The sequence below is a fragment of the Centruroides vittatus genome, unplaced genomic scaffold, assembly GCF_030686945.1.
Source record: "Centruroides vittatus isolate TY-2023 unplaced genomic scaffold, ASM3068694v2 contig_18, whole genome shotgun sequence".
Taxonomy (NCBI): Eukaryota; Metazoa; Arthropoda; class Arachnida; order Scorpiones; family Buthidae; genus Centruroides; species Centruroides vittatus.
This window is the reverse complement of record NW_027121101.1, coordinates 3562035-3585472: the sequence shown is the minus strand read 5'-3', so window position 1 is coordinate 3585472 and position 23438 is coordinate 3562035. Positions and strand designations below refer to the sequence as shown.

The following is a 23438-nucleotide window of genomic DNA, read 5'->3' as shown; positions in this document are numbered from 1 at the left end:
AACCTGACAACATTTTCATGATTGAGGCTTGATAATAATTTTACTTCTCTCATTATTTTTTTATTCAGTTGTTTATTTGATGGATTCAAAAGGATTTTCTTTATTGCATAAATTCGGCCATCTAATTTATTTTGCACCTGTAAATTCAAAATAAATTTTAAATGTCTTATAAGATAATAAATTAAAAACAATTTTTTCATTAAGTAAATTTTTAAATACAGTAAGAACTCACTAATTCAGTATTTGCAATAATGCAGACTACTATTTTGCATTGTATATTTTTTTAAAATAATGAATTAGCCAATTCTAATCTGGGTTTTAACAATTATTTTACTCTTAGACAAATATGTCAAGATTTGATTAAGGAACAGTTAGAAAAAGAATCTCAAACAAAAATTAGCTTCCTTTTGAGGTCCAAATTAGTAAATACTGGCAATGACAAAAAATGATGCTACCACTACTTTTGCATTGTAAAAGTTGAAATAAACAAATGACACTACTCAATAAGATGAAAAACACTAGATCTAGAATGGTACAAAATTCCAAGAATAAGTCCTGTTAAGTGGGAACAATTCTAAAATATTCCAGGAAAAAAAAAACTTTTTTTTTTGAACTATCCAGTAAAATAAATTATTTACTTTGTAATAAATCTCAAAATCATGAATATATTGTCTTCATTCTCTTACAGTCTTGGTCTATTATCAAATAACTGGAAAATGCTGAAGATTAAATTCAAAAGCTTGGAATTAAATGCCTTTAATGCAATTTTGTACATCATATTGGTGAAACTTTTTTCAAGATTCTGTAGAGAACAAAAAAAATCATAATCAAAGAGTAAGATCTGAAAAATATAAATTGTTTGACTTCCTAGTTGAACTTAGTTTTTCCTGAATTTTTGCTACAATAAAAAAAAATTAAATCCTATTTACAATTATGGTAAATGCATTTTAAGCATACAGCACTGCTAAAATAAAATGCGTTACCTTGCCAAATTGTCTAATCAAACAGAATGTGTTAGTCATGATGATCATGTTGTAATAAATGTATTTTGAAATATCACAAAACACACAGCATTACCTAACATAGGTGTAATCTAGTTTTAGTGATACTGAAGATGTCTTTCCATATTGTCATCATAAATACTTTTGATACAATAATCAAAAGGATTCATTATCAAGTAGTTTGAAAAGTTTGTTTTTCATGCACCTAAGCAATGAAGTAAATATTTTCAATAATCCAATAAATTTTGACCACATGCAAAAGTAATATATTGATATCACTTTGTCATTACCATTTTTGATACATTTAATGTTACTTGAAAAAAACTGCTAAATGTATGTCTCATTTCAAATGAAATCTGAATTAGTTCATTTGAAACCTTAGTAGAATTACTGAGTGCAGTTTATCACTATACCAGAATTGTCATAATAAACTTGACATTTATGACAGATTTTGAAAGACAGACAATTTCTTCTCTACATAGTTCAATTTCTTTACAAGTGTTTATACTACCAGTAATCATTTTTTTTTTCTTCAGAACTCAAAACATTACATGTCTGAAATGCAATCTATTGTAGGTAACTTTTAATAATACAGGTATCCCTCATACAACACAGCATTTTTACAACAGTGTTTTGCTCTGACATGGTTTGAGAATTTAGGATCTCAGTACAAAATTTTACAATTTTTATGTGCAAACTCTGTTATTCAATATTTTTTATTCAAGTAGACATATATCTTGTTTCAAATTTGTCCATGGATTTTAGAATATTAAAATTCAATTTTTTTTGTGCATTTCATTAGGGGTACTTTAATGAAAACTGATAATGCAATTTTTTCTTCCTTGTCCTAGCTTTCCTATCAACCAGGTGTCATTGTCATAGCTTTAAGTGTTTAGCCTTTCAGATTATAAAAACAAACACATGGTGACACATTTATCTTCATATTTACTGACATTTATTTAAACATTTTTAGGTAAGTGTTAACTACTGTTACAAAAAAGTTTAATAAGTAATCATTTGTAAAAATGACAAAGGAAATACAGCAGTATCTTGCTACTTGATCTGTTCCCTACTCAAACAATTTGGTATTTGAACAAAAGTCTGGAAAAAACTTGTTTGGTACTCAAATGAACAAATGCAACCTGCTAGAAAAAATTTTTGATTTTTTAATTTTAATCATAAAAATGTAAAATGAAGACATTGCCGATATTTCTGATCAAGATTAACAAAAAAGCTTAGATGATGATGATACTTTGTAAAAAGAAAATGCTCTCATTTAACTAAAATTAATATTAAAGCATAATACAATACTTTTAACTGTGATTGTTAATAAATTATTGATTGCTTTAATAAACATATTTCTCTCAGGAACAAAAAAGAATAGTATACTTATGTTAACTCTTGGAACCTAACCCCTTGTTTTGCACTAGTCCTTTGTTTCATATAGCACAAATTCAAATAACACTGCACTTTTTTGGAATGTAAATACCACATTATACAAGGGATACTGTACATACATTTTGATTTATTCACTCAAAAATTGCTTTACTGTACAAATAATCCTTATGACTTATAACAACATAATTACATCAAATAAAAAAAAAAAAAAAAAAAAATCAATATAATTTTCCTGCATAACTCAATCCTTAATTTTATGACAACATAATTAAAACATGATTATATATAATTTCTATGCAAATGTACTGTACATTCTGGGCTGGAAACTAATAAAGTGTTGAAAAACAGATCACATTTAATGAGAACTAATATGCAGATTTATAAATTGTATTACATAAAATTTTAATTTAAAAGTGAAAAGAAAAACTAATCTGTATTCAATATGCTAATAATGCAATAACAGCAATGATATGTTACATTAAGTTTTATGTCAAAATTTTACATTTCCCAATTAGTGAATATAGTACAGTCTAACTCATAATGTCATCCATGGAACTGGAAATTTTTTGACGTTATAACCGAGTGTCGTTATCTGCAAGGTCTACTATTATCATAATAAATTTATTATCATATGTATAAAAATGCAAACTACATGTTTAAATCAACTTTATTTACATTATTATGTCTAAGTTTACATTGACGCAATTAAAAATTTCAAAAATTACCTTTTATAAGAAATTTCTATTTGTTTTAAGTTTCAATAATGTCGAATCAAAAGGCAACAAAAGGTTAAACTAATGTATGCCAATTAAAAATAATTCAATTATTTCTTTATAAACTATTTAATGTAATATGTTATATTAAAAATAATAGAATATTTAACAATTTAGCATAAAGTAATTTAAAAATGAGTACATAATAACCGATTGTCACGTCGTTAAAAGTGTGGCGAACCTCACCTCACTGAAGTCAGATGGTGAGAGTACCATCCACAATCATTCTAGGAAGTGGACTCTGACCCTAGAACTAAATATGTAGTATTTTCTTTGTGAAATAAAATTTGTAATCTAATTTTGTAAATTTGGGAGTGCTTCAAATATGATGTTAAAACAGGGTTTTATGTCAAATATAAAATATAAAACATGGCTGACGGTAATACATTTAATTCTTGTAAAAATAAATATATAAAACGTTTTAACAAAACGTTGTTTTATATATTTATTTTTACAAGAATTAAAGGGTTTTATGTCATTACAAGTGAATTTTTTAACATTATCTAGTATAGTAAACTCATGGGACCAATAAAAATTTGATGTTACATTAGTGTTTTCGTTACATCCGATGACATTATAACCAAGTTAGACTATGTATAGTACAGTACAGTAGAGCATTGATTATCTGAAACAATTCCGAACTGGGGTTGTTTGGATAACTGATTTTTCAGATAACTGATCATGTATGAAAACATTAACCTATCCCATGTTGAAATTTTTCTCCATTGGGTGTTGCTTCGCGTTGAATTTTTGTCAATGTTAAGCCTAACAAAAATTTTTTTAAAATAATAACTGTGGTTATTGTATCATTAAAAATTATTTTTATTTTGCACAAACAAAATAAATATATTGAAAAATATAAAAAACAAAAAACATTATACTTTGGAAATTAATCTAGTATCAAAACAGTTCCGATTCAGCATAACATGTCCGGACACACAGTCCTCAGAAAAACACCATACAAAACAAGCAAAGCTCACTACTCACGATGGGAAGAAAAGCCTCATTCAAATACTGGCACATCTTTAAGTACCCTCTCACGGTCACACCAGTGCTGCCAGCTAAAACACGCACACCAACAAAAATAATATTGGAGTAGTTCCTACCTCTGTCAGGAAAACAAATGCTACTTGAACTATTTAACTATTTTTACGATTTATCAACTTACCCGTCATCATGGAACTCCGTTAAGCTACTCGTGATTTACAAAAGAAAAGGAAATAGATTAGCACTAGAGAACTATCGCCCCATCGCACTTCTATCTACTATAAGAAAATGTTTCACATCCATATTAGCAACATGTTTTCAAAAATGGACTATAAACCAAAAATTAAACTCGAAATTCCAATATGCTTTCATCAAATCTAAATGAACTGAAACGGCTATATTCTTGTTAACTTCCTTAATCTAAATATACTTAAGAAAAAAACGAAGGAAAATTTTTGCCACATTCATTGATATTTCTAAGGCCTTTGATTCTATACATGTACCCTCTTTGGTTAAAAAATTAACAATATTTGGAACTGGTAATAAATTCGCAGCTAATATTATGAATCTTTTTTCCTCATACAAAATCATTATTATTTATGGAAATCAGCAATATCCTGAATTTACTATAAATCAAGGTATTCTTCAAGGTTGTCTCCTTATTTGTTTAATTTTTATATTAATGATATTGATAAGCTGTTTCTAAATGATTCAGAAGGCATTTATATGTACAGAACAACATTTCATTACATTTTATATGCCGACGACCTGGTTTTATTGGCCCCAACCAAAGTTACTCTACAACATAAGCTTAATAAAATTAATGACTACTTGAACTCTATATTCTTATCGATTAACATCTTCAAATCAAAAATAGTTATTTTTAGAAGCAATATCAAACTTGCAAACCAAGAGAAATCCTTCTACATAAATGATCAACCTTTAGAACTGGTCAATAATATAAAATACTTAGGTACATTTTTCAACTGGAATGGTAAATTTCAGATGCATTTGAAATATCTTAATGTTAAAATCAATCAACTAATCAAAAACATTCTCTATTTGGGTGCTAGTTTAAAAATTACAAATCTAAAACTTCATATGAGAATGTTTAATTCAATGATAATGCCAGCTATTCTGTATGCCAGTCCAATTTGGGCCATTGATTTATTTTATGACTTGGAAAAATTTCATATCATATTCCTACGAAAACTATATAAACTCGAACGTACTGTTCCCGGATATGCTATACGTGCAGAAACAAACAGATTTCATAAAGAAGGGAAAAAGTTGACAAGACTAATCAAATTCTACTACCGATTATTGAACTCAAAAGATGATAATATTAAATTTCTATTTCACATTATGAATACTCAAATGAATAACGATAATATCAACAAAACAACATGGTGCTATAAATTTAATAAAGTTTTACAATCTTTCAGAGTATCTAGTTCCTTATTTGACAACGATATTGACAATTGTAAAAATGCCTATTCTATGATGATGGACTCTGCATTCTCGCAATCGATGATTAGTGATCAAAATGCTATAATTAATTCAACATATCATCCTTGGTACTTACATATTCTAAGCCTTCCTACTCAATCGAACATTATCACAATGAACACATCTTTAAATATCAAACGTATGTTACTTCAACTGAGACTCAACAAATATTCCTTAATTGTAAACAATACTTATATTGACTTTTCAAGATCATGTTATTGGTGTAATTCCAACACATTTTCTGCACTTCATCTTCTCAGAGATTGTACAGCTTTGAAAAACTACCAAAAAAAATTTCAAACTTCTAACCTATTTTCTACAAATAACGAATTAAATTGTAGATCCACTTTGGCCAATCTATCTAAAATGACTATGTATAAAATTGCTAATTTTTTTACCCAAATTTTTAACGAATTGAATGTTCATTACACGAATTAATTATATGTTCAAGTAAATTATTATCAGATTTACAATTAACCTAATACTTTGTACAGTACTTACAATTCTTTGTACTTTAATCAATTCCCCCTGTAACAAGGGCTCCTTTATTATAAATAAAGACTATTATTGTTATTATTATTAAAATAATATTGGAGTAGCCCAAGACATAGCCAAATATTGCAGTGCCACAGCACTAGTGGAAATTTGAATTTGCCGACTGGAACGCTTTCAGTTAACCGATGTTTCAGTTGATCAGTATTCATATAATCGATGCTCTACTGTATTTAATTATATAAAAATGATTACTATATCATAAATAAATCTTTAGGTAAATGTAATTCTATAAATAATTTAATATCTTTAAAATATACATAATTTATACCATAAGAATAAAAATTTATATGTATATGTAAACAACATTATTAATTTTATATCTGAAGTATCTAAATAATTTTTTAATAGATTTACTTTTAATACATCTCCAAATCCACCACTTCCCAACCATTGTAATATATCAAATTCTTTTAGTAATCTAGAATTTTCTGGGATGTGTCTTGCAAGTTGATGAATTGTCTGATCTGAACTGCCATCTGAAAGTTTTTATAAGACTAAAAACATGAATATTTATTCCAATACAACTGCTTAAATTTTATAAAATGCAGTTGAATTATAATTAATGTAGTATTATTTTAACTGTAATATTATAATAAATATTTTAAATTTTATAATCTGTTTTTACCTTGAAAAAAGTTTTTATCTTTTTCAATCTTTTTAAAATTCTCCTGCCTGAAAATAAATAAATAAAAATTATAAGCAAATTTTACAATTATAAAAAACTTTTCTGATTTGCTATGTAAATTTATAAAATAAATTGATAAAGCATTTAAATCATGTATGCTTAATTTTAAATATTCATTATCAGAAAAAAAATTTCAGAAATACCTTTCTTGATTAAAATTTATTTTGCCATTAATTTTATTTTCAATTGGCTTTGACTGATGACTTTCCTCTTCTGAATCAGAATTTTCATGAGAATTAGTCTACAAAAAATATTTTTAAAAAATCAATTTTTTTGTACTAGACATAATTTAGAATTGTCTGATCATGTGTCGAGTATAGACTTATAAAAGAAATCTCAAATGCAAAGATAGAAGAAAAGGAAAAAAAGATGTATATGATGAATTAATAAAACTAAAGATACATTGAACAAGAAAAAGACTTAAGAGACTGCAGTTAATGTGATAGAAAATTGAAAGACAGATTTATAAATAAGGAAATAAAAATTGATGGTGTGAGCCGTTACACGATGCCTTTGCTGTTTAAACACCCCTACAATAGGTTAAAAAGTAGGGTTACTCGCCACTCTCATGCTTCTGTCAGGGTGATGCAAGAGGATCGAAACATAAGGAGGTAGTGGTGACAGACACAGACAAACATGATTATTTCTGTACATTTGTTTATTTTAAAGGAAAAAGTCTTACAATTATTCGTACGACACTCAAAATGGGCAGAAGACCAGGTGGAAGTTGCTGATTCTAGTGTTTTGATGGTGGATCATTTAGAGGTCAAAGACTGGGAAGCAGAGATGGTGAATCCCCAAATGCTGGACAAGTATGATGGGTATGGTCAATCTCCCAATGATGGCAAATAGAGGTTGGAAAGTTTGATCTGGAAAGCATTGGATTACCCAGATGGAGGGTCTCTCAGAGTTGGATTGGTGGCATGGCAGTAACCAACACACAGACTCAATGATAGATCAATGGTTTGAACATCAGAAACATTGATGATTCACTTTGCCATTACCCTATAGTGACTTCTTTGATACTGGCAACAACTCATACTTTGTGATACTTGGTGGCGACTCGTCTGTCCTTGGGGGTCAGTCCCCTTTATATGATTCGGATTCTAAATCCTTGATTTGGATTGGTCGAGATCTGACTCTTCTTTACTCTCTCATTGGCTCCCACTTGTTGCTAGGGTCCAAGTTTCGGTTTGATGGATAGACATCTTCCTCACTCCCACATCAGGGCTATGACTTCCTCCAGCATTCACTTATGAACCCCTGGGATGATACCCCAGGGAGTTTGCTAATTATGGACTGAAGACCTGTAATCAGAGAAGGTAGGTGTTTTATCTCCTGAAAGTTGGGCATCTGGACAGATTACATAATTGTCATGTAAAGTGGCTTCCCTTGTCTTTCTTTTGTACATTAAAGCTGGAAATTGGCAGTTTTATGAATCTCAATGTTTTCATCAATTACTTTTTCAGCTTAATTTCACACCATGACATCTCTTTCCCACCTTCAGTTAGACAAAATACATTAACTTTACTTACTTTGTGTTCTGTGTTCATGACAATATGTCAGAATGACGACAAGGACCATGCAAAATGTGTATGATTGAAGAAAAGAACACAGAAAGAAATGATTTTATCGTGGAAATAGAAAAAAATAACAATTGGAATATTGAAATATTGTGTAAGAGTATCAAAAAACAGTTGTGATTCGTTTGGTCTGTTTGAAAGAAAGCCCACTGAGGAAGGAAATATTGTACTGGGTAAAATACAGTTGTTGATAGGCTAGTATTTTTTGAATCTGCAAATGTGATAATTCCTACAGAATAATGGTGTTTGAACCGATTACATATTGATAGAGAATGCTCTTTGCAAATCACTCTTTCATTGCTATGTTAACTATACCTTCAGAAGGTATTAAAACATGTAATGGACATATCAAAATTAAGACAATTGAAATTTTATACTTAAAAATATTTTTAAAGAGATGTTTTAATTTGTTTATGAGATAATAAAATATTAATATTAAAATTAAAACTTGATAGAAAATGTTCATGAAAAGTATTTTTATATATAAAAACTGTAAAAAAGTAATTTACAATTTTAACACTAGCATTATAAATTAAATTTTATATAGTATATAATAATAAAATTAATTATATATATATATATAATAAATATATACAGTAAAACCTGTCTACGGCAACCACATATGGTTCCTTTCAAAAAGTGGTCTTTTAGATAGGTGGTACTGTAATACCATATTTCCGTATGTATTTTGCACCCTTTTTAGTCATTCCTACTTTCCTACTAAGCAAAACTTGAGGTGAGCAAAAATAAGCAAATTTTTTCAACGATTAAAATACAATACCAATATAGTTCTTTATCATCGGATAACTCAATGAACAGGAGTCATCATGATTTTATAAGACAGATTTAATACTGTATTAATCTTTAAAATATTTGTATTTGCATTTTCTAGATTATAAAAGGCAGACTCTTTTTTCTGACTTAACTAATTCAACTTGGTTCTCTTCGTTTGCTCCTCAGTTACGTATATTATGTCATCGATATAGAAGTGCGAGGTATCTCTCCATCACTTTGGCCTTCTTTTTCGTTAGTTTAATGTTACTTTAACTTAAAAAAAAAAAAAATACGGTACTTTTTTAAAATATTAAATATTTTCTTAAGTACAATAAAAAAAATTATTAATGAAACAATTTTATTTCTTCTTCTCATAATACGATTTCACTACACCAATGACAACTGCAGAAATTAAAAAGGAAGGTTGCCTGTAAAACTGATTTTTGTGTTAATGCGTTTGTTGTTTTTTAAATATTGCAAAAATAAGGTAGGTTGATACAGAAACTGTTTATCACACATGTACTGTATATGTGTGATACTATACATGTACTGTAAAAATTATATATATATATAATAAATAAATAAAATAATTTATATCAAATGAGGAGATCAGCCAATTAATTGTATTGTGTACAATATTTTTATACCCCTAAGGAAAATACTGTAGGTCTACAGTACAATAAATTGCATTTTCCCACAGTTAAACTTTGCCGCTAATTGCCGTTGTGATAAACCATTTTCACTTTCTCTGATAACTTTAACACAATCTTCTAACGACGGCACTTTGCATTTCTTTCGTTTTCCTGACATTTTCGAACAAACTGAAATGAGTTTTCTTTGTAGCTGGACTAATCGATTAACACCTGTACCTAATTTCAAGAGTGGGAGAAGTGCCCGAGGTGGGTTCGAACAATAGTTTAGACCAGATATATTCACAGAAGTGGTCATTTGTTACAGTTGATGTATGTTGTTTCCGACCAAAAACTGATGCCCATGGTCATGTTACACAGGTGATCATTTAATACAGGTAACTTATATGAAGGACTATGTATAAATTATTCCGTGACAGAAATTTTTGCCCGTTTTGACAGGTGCCCGTCAAATGCAATTAGTCGCCTAAGCAGTTTTCTGTATTTATTTTATGTCTTTGATAAGTAATATTTTTTATCAGTTTTAGGAAAAAAATTAAAAATGTATAAATAAAAAAAGTGATAAAATTTATATTTTAAATTATTGTACATTATTTTTAATCTTCAAGGTCAACAAAATAATGACTTATTGCCACTTAAGATTCTTTATAAAAAACCAAAAAAAAAAAAAAAAATCACCATTCTTTTCTGTTGATATACTACCTGGTAAATTTAAATAAGACTTTTTAGAAATGAGTTAAAGCAGTTATAAGAATGATTTTGTAATTAACAAATTTATACTCATTGTCTGATAAATTGCTTGATGGTAAGAGGTTAGGGAACAGATGTCAGATGGAGCCAAATCATGCAAATAAAATGGGTGGAATAGCAAATCATACTTTAGTTCTATGATTTTTGCCATAGAAACAATATTTGTATACATATGCATTATCCTGATAAAAAATGATTTCTTCTTTGAAAAACCTGATTTTTTCTTTTTTGTTTAGTTGATCCAAAGGGTTGCCATAATATTCAGTCCTTTGGAAGATAAAAAAAATATTGATTGATTGATTAATGTTAAGGAAAAACCATTATCTTTTCCATAGACAAAAGAGGCAGACAATTTTGACTACTTTTTTGGAGATGGAGTATCACACTTACTTCCACTACTGTTTTGTTTCCAGTGAAAACTGGTAATCACAAGTTTCATCAGTGGTCACAATAGACAAATAAAATCAGTCATATCCTTTTTCATACATAATTTGTTGGTTAGGATGTAAATGTCCATTCATCTGGGATGACCACAGAATTAGCAATTTCAGACATTTTCAATCAGTAATCTTCCAAATCATCATCATGCAGTTTATAAATAATTTCAGATGTTGCATTTCTTAGATGTCCACTGAGGGATAATTTTTTCAAGCTTGTATACCCATGTTTAAATTCTGCAACCCATTTTTGGAAAAAACAAAAAGTTTATTTGTTTTTGAGTGTCCATTCATAGCAATCTAAAGTTTTTATTTGGTTGTCAGAAGTGAGTCAAAGACTTTTCCAAGCAGTCAATCTCTTTAGTGTACCACTCACTGAGTTGCTTGGTTCCTTAGCACTGTTTTGCAACATCACATGGCAAATTACACTACCTTGTACTGCATATGTATGGCAATCCAACACAGAGATGGAAAAGGGAACATGTCAATAGATACCTTTACATGTTATATCAGACTCAGCACCCAACTCCTGTAGACAAACACCAAAAATGCTATATGCTTTGTACAGGTAGTGAATCAAAATTTTCACTTCATTTTTCTCTTTTAAATGAAAAATTACTGCCACCAAACTTTGCCATTCAATAGAACAGGGATATGATTTAAAAATATGTGAAAATAGGCAAAAATCAAAGATGGAATGTTTTGAGCTATTCAACTTTAAACATTGAACAATTGAAAACTTAGTAAAAAATATTAGAATGAAAAGAACTAGAATTATTTTTATGTCCCTTTATCTACAAAATGCAACAAATCACATCTCTAATGAATTTAGTTTCATTCAAGTATATAGCAGCTTTTCCAAAAGTTCAAAATTTGGAAACTAGTTTAAAAATCATCAAAAATGAAAATTTTGCAGAACATTTTGGCAGATCTTCATAAGGGTACAAAATGAACTCACTCCATGAAAAAAAAAAAAAAAAAAAAATCAACAAAATCGGGCATCAAATTCCACCTGAAATGACATGGAATGATCCTTAGTGTAATAAATTTAATTTGCTTAATTAAATGTATATAAGACAGAAATTTTTAAAGTAACATAGTACACACATTTACTGTATAGTTGATATTGAAAATTAAAACAAAAAATAATTTTACATATATCTTATAAGCTGAAAGTTTTTTATATCTGAATTATTTAAAATTAAGTTTTCATATTTCATAAAAATTGAGTATATAAATGTTACTTTTCTATAAGATTCTTTTCTTTTTCTTGCTTCTTTTTTCAAAGCTTCTTGCTTTCGATGAATTTCTTCCTGTATTTCTCTATGCTAAAGTAAGATTTTGAAGTGTTTTTCAGTTGCATCACCAATACAGTACAGAAACCTTACTTAAACAATTTGAAAAAAAAACTTACTTCTCTTTGTTCCTGAATTTCTTGTTTTCTCTTTATTTCTTGGGCTTCTTTTTCCTCAGTACATCGTTTATTATGTACCATTTCCTCATAAAAAGATTTAAACTGGGGTTTGTTATGTTGGTGGAGAAAATTTTGTACATCTTGACATAACTCATAAATCATTTCCTAACAAAATAAAAATGAATATCATAAATTTCTCTTTCAAAACGCATGATTATAATAATTGTAACAAAATCTAATATATAAAGTAAATTTAAGAATCAGTTTGGAGAGAACAATAAATTTAGTTTATCTAATTCCATCTAATTTATTCAAATAACAATTTGAATTACTTTTAAACTGTTAATTTAAATTAAATTTAGCAAATTGGTAAAAATATTTATTTGTTATAAATTTACATAACATTTATATTATACTTATATTTATTTGTGATATTATTTTACAAAATTTAGTTAAAATTGGAAAAAAATTTATGTAGATTTAAAAATTTTTTAAATAAAATTCTGCAGTTTAAGTGAGATTAAGGAATGATAATTTTGGAAATTTTACCAAAAATTTTATTTAGATTGTTATTCATTAGAAAAGAAATAACTTTTCTGAAAAGAAACCTTTAGAAATTCTGTCACATTAATTTAATAAAAAATTTTAATTAAATAAAATAGTAACCTTTGCATTTATTTATTTATTTATTATTATTTTTTTTAGTTCAAAAACAGTGTAAAAATGTGTAAAATGATTTTACTTGTGTTTAGTAAATAACTTTTAATTAATATTTTTAAAATTATGTTTGAAAGGCAAACTAAATACATACACTTAATTTTACTGTTAAGTGGCATAAAGATATTTGGTGGACTTGAAAAATCAGTATGTTTTAATTGCACTCATAGCCAATCTTTTTGTTGTTATTACAAAAAAAGCTTAAATTAAGTAATTATTAAATGATTAAATCACTAATACAAATTAATATCATTAATTTCTTTCTTTTATAAGATAAAAATTTAACATTGATTAGCATATCATGTTATAGTGGCCAAATATTTATTTAGGCTGATTAAATGAAATTTCTTTATCATACCATACTATCACAGAATTTATAACTATAACATATCACAGATGAACATTTTATTAAATTTATTTGAAACTGATATTTGAAAACTGGTAAAAGAAAATACGATTAATAATTACAATTATTATTTATGATATTATTTTTTATTATTATTACACTATATCAACATGTGAGCTTACCACATGGGTGGCTAACAAAAACAAATGTTTGAAATATGAGCAAAGTATGAATGGTTTACTAATGGCTAATTGCATACTTAAAGTAATTTATTACAATATAAACCATTTTAAATATGATCTAAAATTTGATTTCATTATATCAAATATCAATATGTAATAATTATTAGTGAATTATATTATTTAAATGAAAGCTCTAAAAAAAATTAAAATACAGTAGAGCATCGATTAATTGAGGACTGGGGTTGGTCAGATAACCGAAAAGTATGAAAAAATACATTATTAGTATAGTGTATTAGGCCTGGTTTAAATACTAGCCTCCCTTTCATGGTCGAGCCAGTGCTGCCAGCTAAAACATGCAAAAATTTAACAAAAATAATATTAAAGTAGCCAAGACATAACCAAATATTGTAGCGCCACATCACTAGCGGACATTTGAATTTGCCGACTAGAACGCGGTCGGTTAATCGGGGGTCGGATAATTGATGCTCTACTGTTAATTCATTAAAAATTTGAATTTATTCAAATAAATTTCATAAATTCTTCAACAACAATAAAAATAAATCCAAAAATCTAAAAATGACAGTTGGATAATTGTAATTTTCAATACAAGTACAGGAAATCCTTGTTAGTTCTAAATTCAAGGGATGAAATAATCGTGACTTCGAATTATGGAGTTTTAAATTATCCAAGATTTATATAGTTCTGTACAATATAACTGATAATTTATTAAACAAACAAAATATGAATATGTATATGTCTGGTGAGAACCTCACAGGTTGCCAGATAGATTTTATAAAAAGTAAGGGTGCGGCTATGCAGACGTGAGCGAGTGAATCTTCCGAGTGAGCAAGAATATGTGGCTAGAAGAGGTGATAATGTTTCACGCGCTCTGTCTCGTGCCCTCATCTGTGTGGTTATAATAAATGAGAGTGAGAAACAGGAGAGTGTGAAAAGTCACCACCTCTTCTCGCCACATATTCTCGCTTGCTTGGAAAATTCGCTCACTCACATCTGCATAGTCACACCTTAAAGTAGAATTCAAGATGTAGCTCAAATTTTTAAAGGAGCCTAAAAATTAGTAAGCTGCACAAATATAGTAGCCTAAAGCTCTACAAATATCTCAATCTGCTACTTGTAATCCAATCTTGTAACTTGGAATCCTGAAAACCAGGCATATTTGATGAGATAAGGTGGGGAAAAAATAAAAACGGATGTCCATGGGTAAGGTGAACCTAAAAACATGTTACTGTGAAAGCAAAGCCATATTGACCAGATTAGAGTTTAGAGTTGTTCTTAGTCTATTGTTCTCTTATAGCATGGAGAGACTGATCTGAACAAACAACATATGCATATGACAGTTCAGACAGAATTTTTACTTCAAATTTTGAAGTAGCCATATTTTGAACTAAACAAATTCCTTAACATGTAAATCTCTATCCCTGGCTAGGCCAAAAGTATTGTTACAAACTAATGGGATTTTGAACTATCTGAGTTTGAATTAATGAAGATTTCCTGTAATCATCTATTAGAAATTTGATTGTTATGTATGTCATAACAATCAAATTTCTGTGCTGAGACAAATGCTGAAACAGAGCAAAAGTATGCTCTGTCTCAGCACTTTTCTGTCACAAAGTTATCTAGTTGATTATATATATATAATTTGTTTCATTAATAATTAAATTAAAACAAATATATATTTATTTATTACATGTACAAAAAAAAAAAATGTTACAAGACAATAGATATCCTCCATATGATAAATAACATCTGTAACAAAAGATTAAAATACAAATAAAAAAATTAATAGAGTTCATAAATATATACCGTATTTTACAGACTATAAGACGCGCTTTTTTCTTCGAAAAATTGCCTCCAAAATTCAGGTGCGTCTTATAGTCCATAGCGTCTTATAGTCCGTAAAATACGGTATATTTAAACAAACTAACAGATGATAAAAATGACAAATTATAAAGTAACCATTTATAAATGTGTTTAAATTGTAAAAAATTATGTAAAGATTGTTCCACTAAGCCCATATCCTGCATATACCAATAGAAAAAGGATCTGAGAGAAATGGCCAGTCTAAAAGATGTGGTAAAAAAAAAAAAAAACAAGTTTCATTATGAGTAACATAATGAAACTCTAAGGTACAGCCAATCAGAACAAATTAAACCATGGAAATACTTATACTTTGATCATTTACTTTTATATTTGACATATTCAGAAAAAATGAGAATTTCCAATCTGGACCTAGTTACATTAGCATTAGGGATAAAAGGAAGGTTAGAGAGTTTGTTTAAATGTGTTATTTTAGTTTATTATGAAATATTTTTCTTTATATGAAACTGTCAATCAACTTATTTGATTATTTCTCACAATAAAGTATAATATTGTGAGAAATACCCAAAGGGGGCCAAAGACCCAAAACTCATCTTGGTAAACAGGTAAAGAGAATTAAACAGATGTAAAGAAAGCCTTCTCATTTATATTATACTTTATTGTGAGAAATAATCAAATAAAATTTTTCATTTAATTCTTTTCATATTTTTTGTAAATGAGAAAAAGTAGCCATACCTTATATATATATATATATATATATATATTTTTTTTTTAACTCTTTCCGCCCTGTGGGCACTAAGAGGGCCTCTTTTAGAAGGCCCATTATGGGTTTGGCCAGGCCCACAATAAGGCGACCAGGTGGTGAGGGACGGGGCCAGACATATCTGAACGGACCATCCCCGAAAAATTCCCAGGGATTATTCGACTCATTCGGATTCAATCCCAGATCCCCCAGAGTAATAGGCTGCCACCTTGACCATTCGGCCATCCAGTCGTCGCCATATCTTATATTGGTAGACAGTAATTGAGTAAAGACTGAATATTGGCAAAATAAATGGATCATAACACTTTTAGAAGAAATAGTTTTACAAAAGTGCCAAAGAATTTTGCAATAAATAATAAAATCAGTAGTTAACATATCCTTTGAATGTAAGTTTAGTATAAAAAAAATGTACTATTCTTTCATAATTGATGTTAAAGTAGAAAAAACATTTATTTTTTAATTTATTTATAAGATAATAAAATCAATTGTAAAAATCATAATGAATAGATTATCTATAATTAGATCTTTTCAGTTGTATTTTTAAATAACATTTTTAATTCTGTGCATAGCTTTAATAAAAAGATGAATTTTATGGAAGTATTTTAAAATATTTCAAATTATACTTTAGATATAAAATATATATACATTTTAGAAATTATGCTATCAGATAATAAATTTATCAAGAAATTCAATGTACTGATGTTGATATTGCTGAGATAAAAAAAGAAACTAAGAAACAGATTAAAGTTTTTCTGCTAATGATTATGTCCCAAAAATTTTAAAATTAAATTATTTTTAACATTTTAATATTAATTTTTGCTTCTTATTAAATTTTAGAAAAAAAAAAAAAAATTCAAAAGCCTTTCAAATAATTTTTATAAGCCCTCTAAGAAAATTCTCTTATAAACCCTATTTAAAAATATAATTACCTCAGTTGTATTCATTTAATCTTAATGCTGTTAGGAAGAATCTAATGTTAAAAAAAACTTAAATTTATTTTTGTAATTAGTGAATTAGCTGTGATATCAATACAGATATTAAAAGTTTTTTTTAATTAAAAACAGTAAGCACACACTAAATGGAAGAAACTAAAAATAAATAATAATTATACAGTATAAACTGGACGACAGACAAAAAAACAATAAGTAAAAGCCAGCAATAAAAATTTATAATGAACAAAAGTTTCAGTTACTTAATAACTTGTCTTCAGGTTCAAATACCTTATAGAATAAATCATGCATGTGGATGTTCTATCATTTAAAAATAAGCACTAACTTGTAATTAATCAAAGATCTTAAAATAAAAACATTACATACAAACATATTACATCCTTCTATTGTAATTTATTTTTAATTTATTAAAAGTATACAAGTAATAAAGACCATTGGTGTATCAGGAGAGACCAAGGGACCCTGGCACCCTCCAAAAGAAAAACAAACCAGAAAATTTTCCAAAAATCTTTTCTTAGTTAAAATTTTTTTCATATGTTGTGTGTCATGTCTTATATTTCTATACTACTTACAAATTCCGTCACATATGGTGAAAATTTGGTTAATGTTACTTATGGTTACAAAATGGTGGCTCGTCTGATTCCAGCAAATAGAAGAAAGGAAACAGTGGGGACGTACGTTCTATGGTAACTTATTGGAATAGATTAGGTTAGAACGTGCGTCCCCACTGTTTCCTTCCTTCTATTTGCTGGAATCAGACGAGCCACCATTTTGGAACCATAGGTAACATTAACCGAAAATTTTACTGAATTTGCATTAAAAATTTTTTTATCCGTACGACTCGGCTACCCCCAAAATTAAATCCCAATTAAACTAAAGTCTCCATCGTGGCACAAAGTTACAAGTCAACACTTATTTTCAAATCCAGTAGAACACTTACACATCAAATTTATTCCATAATGCACTTGAACTTGAGTTATTATGTGACACAAAGACAAAGACATTCATTATAAATTTTTATTGCTGAATAAAAATAAAAGTTGCATTTCTTCTTTTTAAATAATATAGAATTATTAGACTTTGTTTTTCTTCTTAGGCTAAAGCTTTGTAATTAAACACACAGCATCACATTTCAATTAAAATACTTTAAAGAACATTTCATTTACAGTAGAGTCTTGATTAATGGAAACTTGTTTAATTTTAGTGAATTGTGGAAGAACACTTTGTAATAAAGGAAAAAGAACAGTAGAATTACAGAAAGTAGTTCATTTTACAAATCTTGGCTACAGACATGTAGTACTATAGTCTTGCAAAGAATTTACTCCAGTAACATCTAACAATATGAATTTAAAACAATATTCAATGTTCTTGTATTTTGTTTTCACACTTTGCATTAAACACTGTGCTATCAAAATTTTTGATTATAAAAAGGTATTTCAGTCTGCATTACATCTGACAATCAGGACTATACTGTATATTTGGTGATATAATCAAATTTAAAATTAACCAAACAAACATCTTACTTCTCCTTTTAACGCACGCGCCTTATTCTTCAGTTGTTTCTGTAGACCGGTGATGAGTTGTGTTGACAGTCCTTTTGTATTTCTTAACTCTAATTTAGGAATTCTGTTACATTTAAAGCCATATTAGTAGTTTATAATCTTAGTCAAATAATATAACATTGAATAAACTCACTCATTGGGGTAATTGCTAGTAAACTTTACATACAGATCAACTTGTACATGAATTTCTTTGCATGCAGTCATACTCTGCTGGGGTCGAAGAGTTATTAACATCTCGGGAGATCTCCAGATCTAAATTATGAGTGTTTTTAAAAAATAAATTACAATTTAGGAATAACTTTTAAAATATATTAATTAATGATTTTAAATTTATGACGACCTTCCAAGCATTTCTCTGCCTGAGATCCTTCAAATCATCTGTAAAAATTGATTGAAGGGCTTGAAATTCGTTCTCCTGTCGTTCTTGTAACGGTTCTTCTAAAACATCTGTCATTTCTGACTCGTCCGAATTTGCATAAGTTAGCGAAATCCGAGAATATCCTCGGATATTTGTGTCATAATCACAGGAAAACCACGCGAGACATCTTATATTTGTATTTCCACAACATTCTACGTCAGCAAGACTGTCGCGCCCCCTACATTAGAGTTTTCGTTTCAGTTTTGTTTTCGTTTTAACTCGACTCCACTAGCACGTTACGTGGAACTACGCCATCTGTTGATCAGTTTTGTAATTGTTGTAGAGTCAAACATGGACGACGCTACGGATTTTGCCTTGCTTTCTCTGCATTTATTAACAATTCCATCAGTGGCGTGCCGTGACATTTGATGATAGGGAAGCTGTGTTTCTGTAAGACGCCGACATCCAGGGGCAATCAGTTAATTGCGCGTCAATGATGGCCTAGGGTCCATTCGTACGTGCGTGGTGGCGGAACAGACGTATCTGACAAAAACCGACAAAAAAGAAACATAAAATAAACATATACTACTGTATGTACAAAATAGTTTGCTTTAGGACAATCAGCCGTTCGGACATCCTGGGCGTCGATGTGGTTTTTTTGATAGTCGATCGAAGGTGGCCCCGGGACAGTGGCGTTGACAAGTCTGTAGGGCACGGGGAGACTTCCTCCTCTTCTTCTTCTTCTTTGTTCCAGTTTATATGGAGATTTTAGCCTGTTGGCCTTTTCTCCGATGTACACCGCTTGACGATTATACGAAGCGGTTGGAACGTTCTAAAGCTCCCACGTGCTGACGAGGAGGAAGGTCGACGTGAGCCCAGTAAATTGGAGTGAGGGTTTGGACTAATGTTAAATCTATTGATAAAGTGCGACCGAGGTCTTGACGGGCCTCCTTGTATTTTGGACAAGTAATCCAAAAATGGCGGGATGTTTCCGGAGCGCCACAGTTTGGGCAGTCGGGAGAGACACAAAGACCTCTGGAAAAGAGAAACCCATTTAGCGGGGCTGTATCGGTTCGAAGGCGGGCCAAGAGAGTTTCGGCGTAGCGAGACGAGGCGTACGAATATGGCCAGGGAGCAAAAGGCCGGAGGTGATCCCGACCTTTTTGTCTAAGACTAGTAGACCAGGAATCAATGTAGGTGTTGATAATAATATCGCGTGTGGCCCGGATTAGATCGCGTGCCATGAGGGGCTGCCTCCAGGAGCCGGATGGATTGTCTTTTCTTGCCGCCTTGTCTGCTGCTTCATTGATTTGAATGCCGACATGTCCCGGGATCCACCCGATCTCGACTGCCTGGGGTGCAGACTGATTTCGGCTGCTAAGTCAATTATTATTGCTGGGGATGAAAAATTAACATTACCCACCGCCTGTATGACAGATTTGCTGTCTGAGAGAATGACAGTCGGATTGTCGAAGCTGGAGCTGATTTGCAATGCTCGTTTTATTCCTAGAGCCTCTGCGCCAAATACGCTACAGTGCTCATGAAGGAGCCAAGTTTCCCGGAGTTCGTGAGCCGGGAAAACTATACCTATCGCCGTACGGGCACTGGATTTGGAGGCATCTGCCCCCAGGAGGCATTTGCCCTGCCAAGACGACTCCAGAAGCTCCTGAAAACGAGCACAATTGACCTCCGGAGGGTCAGTGGTAGAAAATGATAACTCGTCGAGGCGAAGATGAGGAAGAATGCTAACTGTGCTCGGTGCCATATGCGTTTGCCGATAGAGGCGAGTCATTGGCAGACCCTCTCGGCGGAGATGGGATAAAACCCGGGAAACGTATGGACGCTGGTACAGGCGCCAATGATAATATTCCAAACAGGATGCCGTGAGAAAAATTGAGTGAAGGGGGCTAAACGGACCTCTGGAAATTTGAACGATAGCGTGGGACATCGCTCTTTGGCGTATTTTTGTCTGTAATGGGATGTAGCCTGTTTCAGCATAAAGCGAGATAAGGGGGTAGACTTAGGAACACCCAACGCCGTGCGAAGAGCGGTGTGTATTGGTTTTTCAATACGACTAATCGTGGTAGGAGGAGCGCCATCAAGAATAGGAGCACCGAAGGTTGCCATAGGACTTAGAACCGTGTATACTAGACGAAGAATGTCAGCTTTTCTGGCGCCATTCCGGCGCGAGGCGAAATATTTTAATAAGGAGCTTGCGCGAGTAAGTTTCGATCGCAGGAAGGTTTCGTGTACACGCCACGTAAAGGTCTGGGAGAAATGAATACCTAAGATACGTAATGACGAACGTTGGGGGATGATTCCCGATTTTAGTGACAGTGTTATTGGTGGGCGGTGGATTTTCGGAGAGAAATCTATAGTTGCACTTTTGGTGGCTGAGAATGATAGGCTCCATGTTGTTGCCCAGTGTTCGAGGTGGTGAAGAGCCGTCTGAATGCGGCAAGCGGCTTGGGAAGGACTAGTGCTTGTGGTTAGAAGATAAAGATCATCAGCGTAAAGAATTGCCGTTACATTGGCTGGGAGTGCTGTCCATAGGTCCGCCATATAAAAAGTGAAAAGGACAGGGGCGAGAACGCTTCCCTGCGGAACGCCATGCGGAAAGGCGTGAGGTGCTGATAAAACACCCCGCCAGCGGACTTGGAATGAACGATTGCGGAGGAACGATGAGATCCAAGTGAGCAACCTCCCTCTGATGCCAAAATACTCCAGTTTTGCCAGGAGCCCCTCCTGGCACACTGAATCATAGGCCCCCTCTAAATCGAGGGCGACCAGATAGACCCAATGGCGTCTCGCTCGGGCTACTGCTATATGATGGTGTAGTACCACTAGCGCTTCCTCCACTCCTCGGTATGGGAGAAAGCCAAAGTGGTGACTATGAAAGAAGTCGGTATGTACGACCAGGTTCAAGATACGATACAGAATCATCCGTTCGAACAGTTTGGTGATGTGAGAAGTTAGGGAGATGGGCCGATACGAGGAGCAAGACGTCGCTAGGCGGCCTTGTTTTGCTATTGGAATAATGATGGCTGAAGACCAATCTGGGGGACAGGTCCCAGAGATCCAGATATCGTTCAAACGGTCCAGTAAGATAGAGAGACCCACGGAGGAGAGAGCCCGTAACGCTAGGGCCCTCACCCCGTCTGGACCTGGAGTAGTTGATTTGATTTTGCGAAGAGCGTTGTAGAGTTCTATCTTGTTGAATAGACTATCATCAATTATGAGAGGCCTCTGACGAGGGGTCCCTAGAGGAGCGAAAAAACCCGTCTGACGGGCTCGCCCGAAAAAGGACGCTAGGGCGTCTGCTTGTTGTGTTGGAGTTAAAAGAGTATCCGAGGTCTGAATGATGTTGTGGGTCTCCTCTGGCGCCTGTGGGGTCCTCAGGCGACGAAATATCCGGTAGAGAGTGGACTGGGATGGAGGGGAGGCGCACAGGCGCCCCCACCACTCCCGTCGAGATTGGCGAGATTTTCTTCTGAGTAGCGCCCCATAGAATTTGTACCGGTACCACCAGTCGAGAGAAGCTAATTTGCGTGCTTGGCGGAAAGCACGACGTTTCTTTGCTCTTATCTGGCTGCATTCAATGGTCCACCATGGTGGTTGTCCCGACTCGGGGAGAGAGCGGAACGTGGTATTGGCCGCCACCGCCTTTTGGAGATGGTCAACAAAATCCCGATAGGAATCGGGTTGATTTTTATCTGAAGACCAGCTCTGGTCTAGGTAGCCGGAGTATTTACTCCAGTTTGTAGTATGGTGTAGGCGTCGAGGAATCTGCACACGATGGGTGCCCGGAATTGTGATTGTAATGAATATTGGAGCATGATCACTAGTGAGGGTGTCTTGACTTGGTTGCCATATTGTTGAGCCCAGTAAGTCTGGGGAGCCAAAAGATATGTCAATGGCCGATGAGCCGTTGGGATGGAAGTGGGTCGGTTCCCCTGTATTCCAGCAGCATACGTTCGCTGATGAAAGCCAATCGAATAATGCCCGGCCTGAAGCGTCAGGGAGGAGTCCTCTGTTGGCGTCGGGGACACAGTCTAAGTCCGAAGTGGCACGGGTTACAGGTTGGCACAATAGACGAGAAATTTTTTTTTTTTTTTGCACATTTACACACGGCGTTTTGGTTATTCGGAACCGAGTGCGAGGTGTCCTCGATTGTCGGGGATTATATCAATCTCCGTTCTTTCATC

General features: G+C 31.9%; 1 protein-coding gene across 2 annotated transcripts in view; it reads right to left on the bottom strand.

Annotated features, from left to right (window-relative positions):
- Positions 1–19473, bottom strand: part of Gcn2 (eukaryotic translation initiation factor 2 alpha kinase Gcn2) — a 58783-nt gene extending 39310 nt beyond the window's left edge. For both annotated transcript variants that reach the window (XM_067263799.1, XM_067263800.1), the window contains exons 1-9: positions 19216–19473; positions 19009–19127; positions 18837–18939; positions 12517–12681; positions 12347–12430; positions 7052–7149; positions 6849–6895; positions 6578–6699; positions 4–137 (exon numbers count right to left, since the gene is read on the bottom strand). In XM_067263799.1, the coding sequence (XP_067119900.1) occupies positions 4–137; positions 6578–6699; positions 6849–6895; positions 7052–7149; positions 12347–12430; positions 12517–12681; positions 18837–18939; positions 19009–19127; positions 19216–19329 (986 nt within the window). In that variant the 5' untranslated portion in view covers positions 19330–19473. The remainder of the gene's footprint in view (positions 1–3; positions 138–6577; positions 6700–6848; positions 6896–7051; positions 7150–12346; positions 12431–12516; positions 12682–18836; positions 18940–19008; positions 19128–19215) is intronic.
- Positions 19474–23438: the final 3965 nt, after the last annotated feature.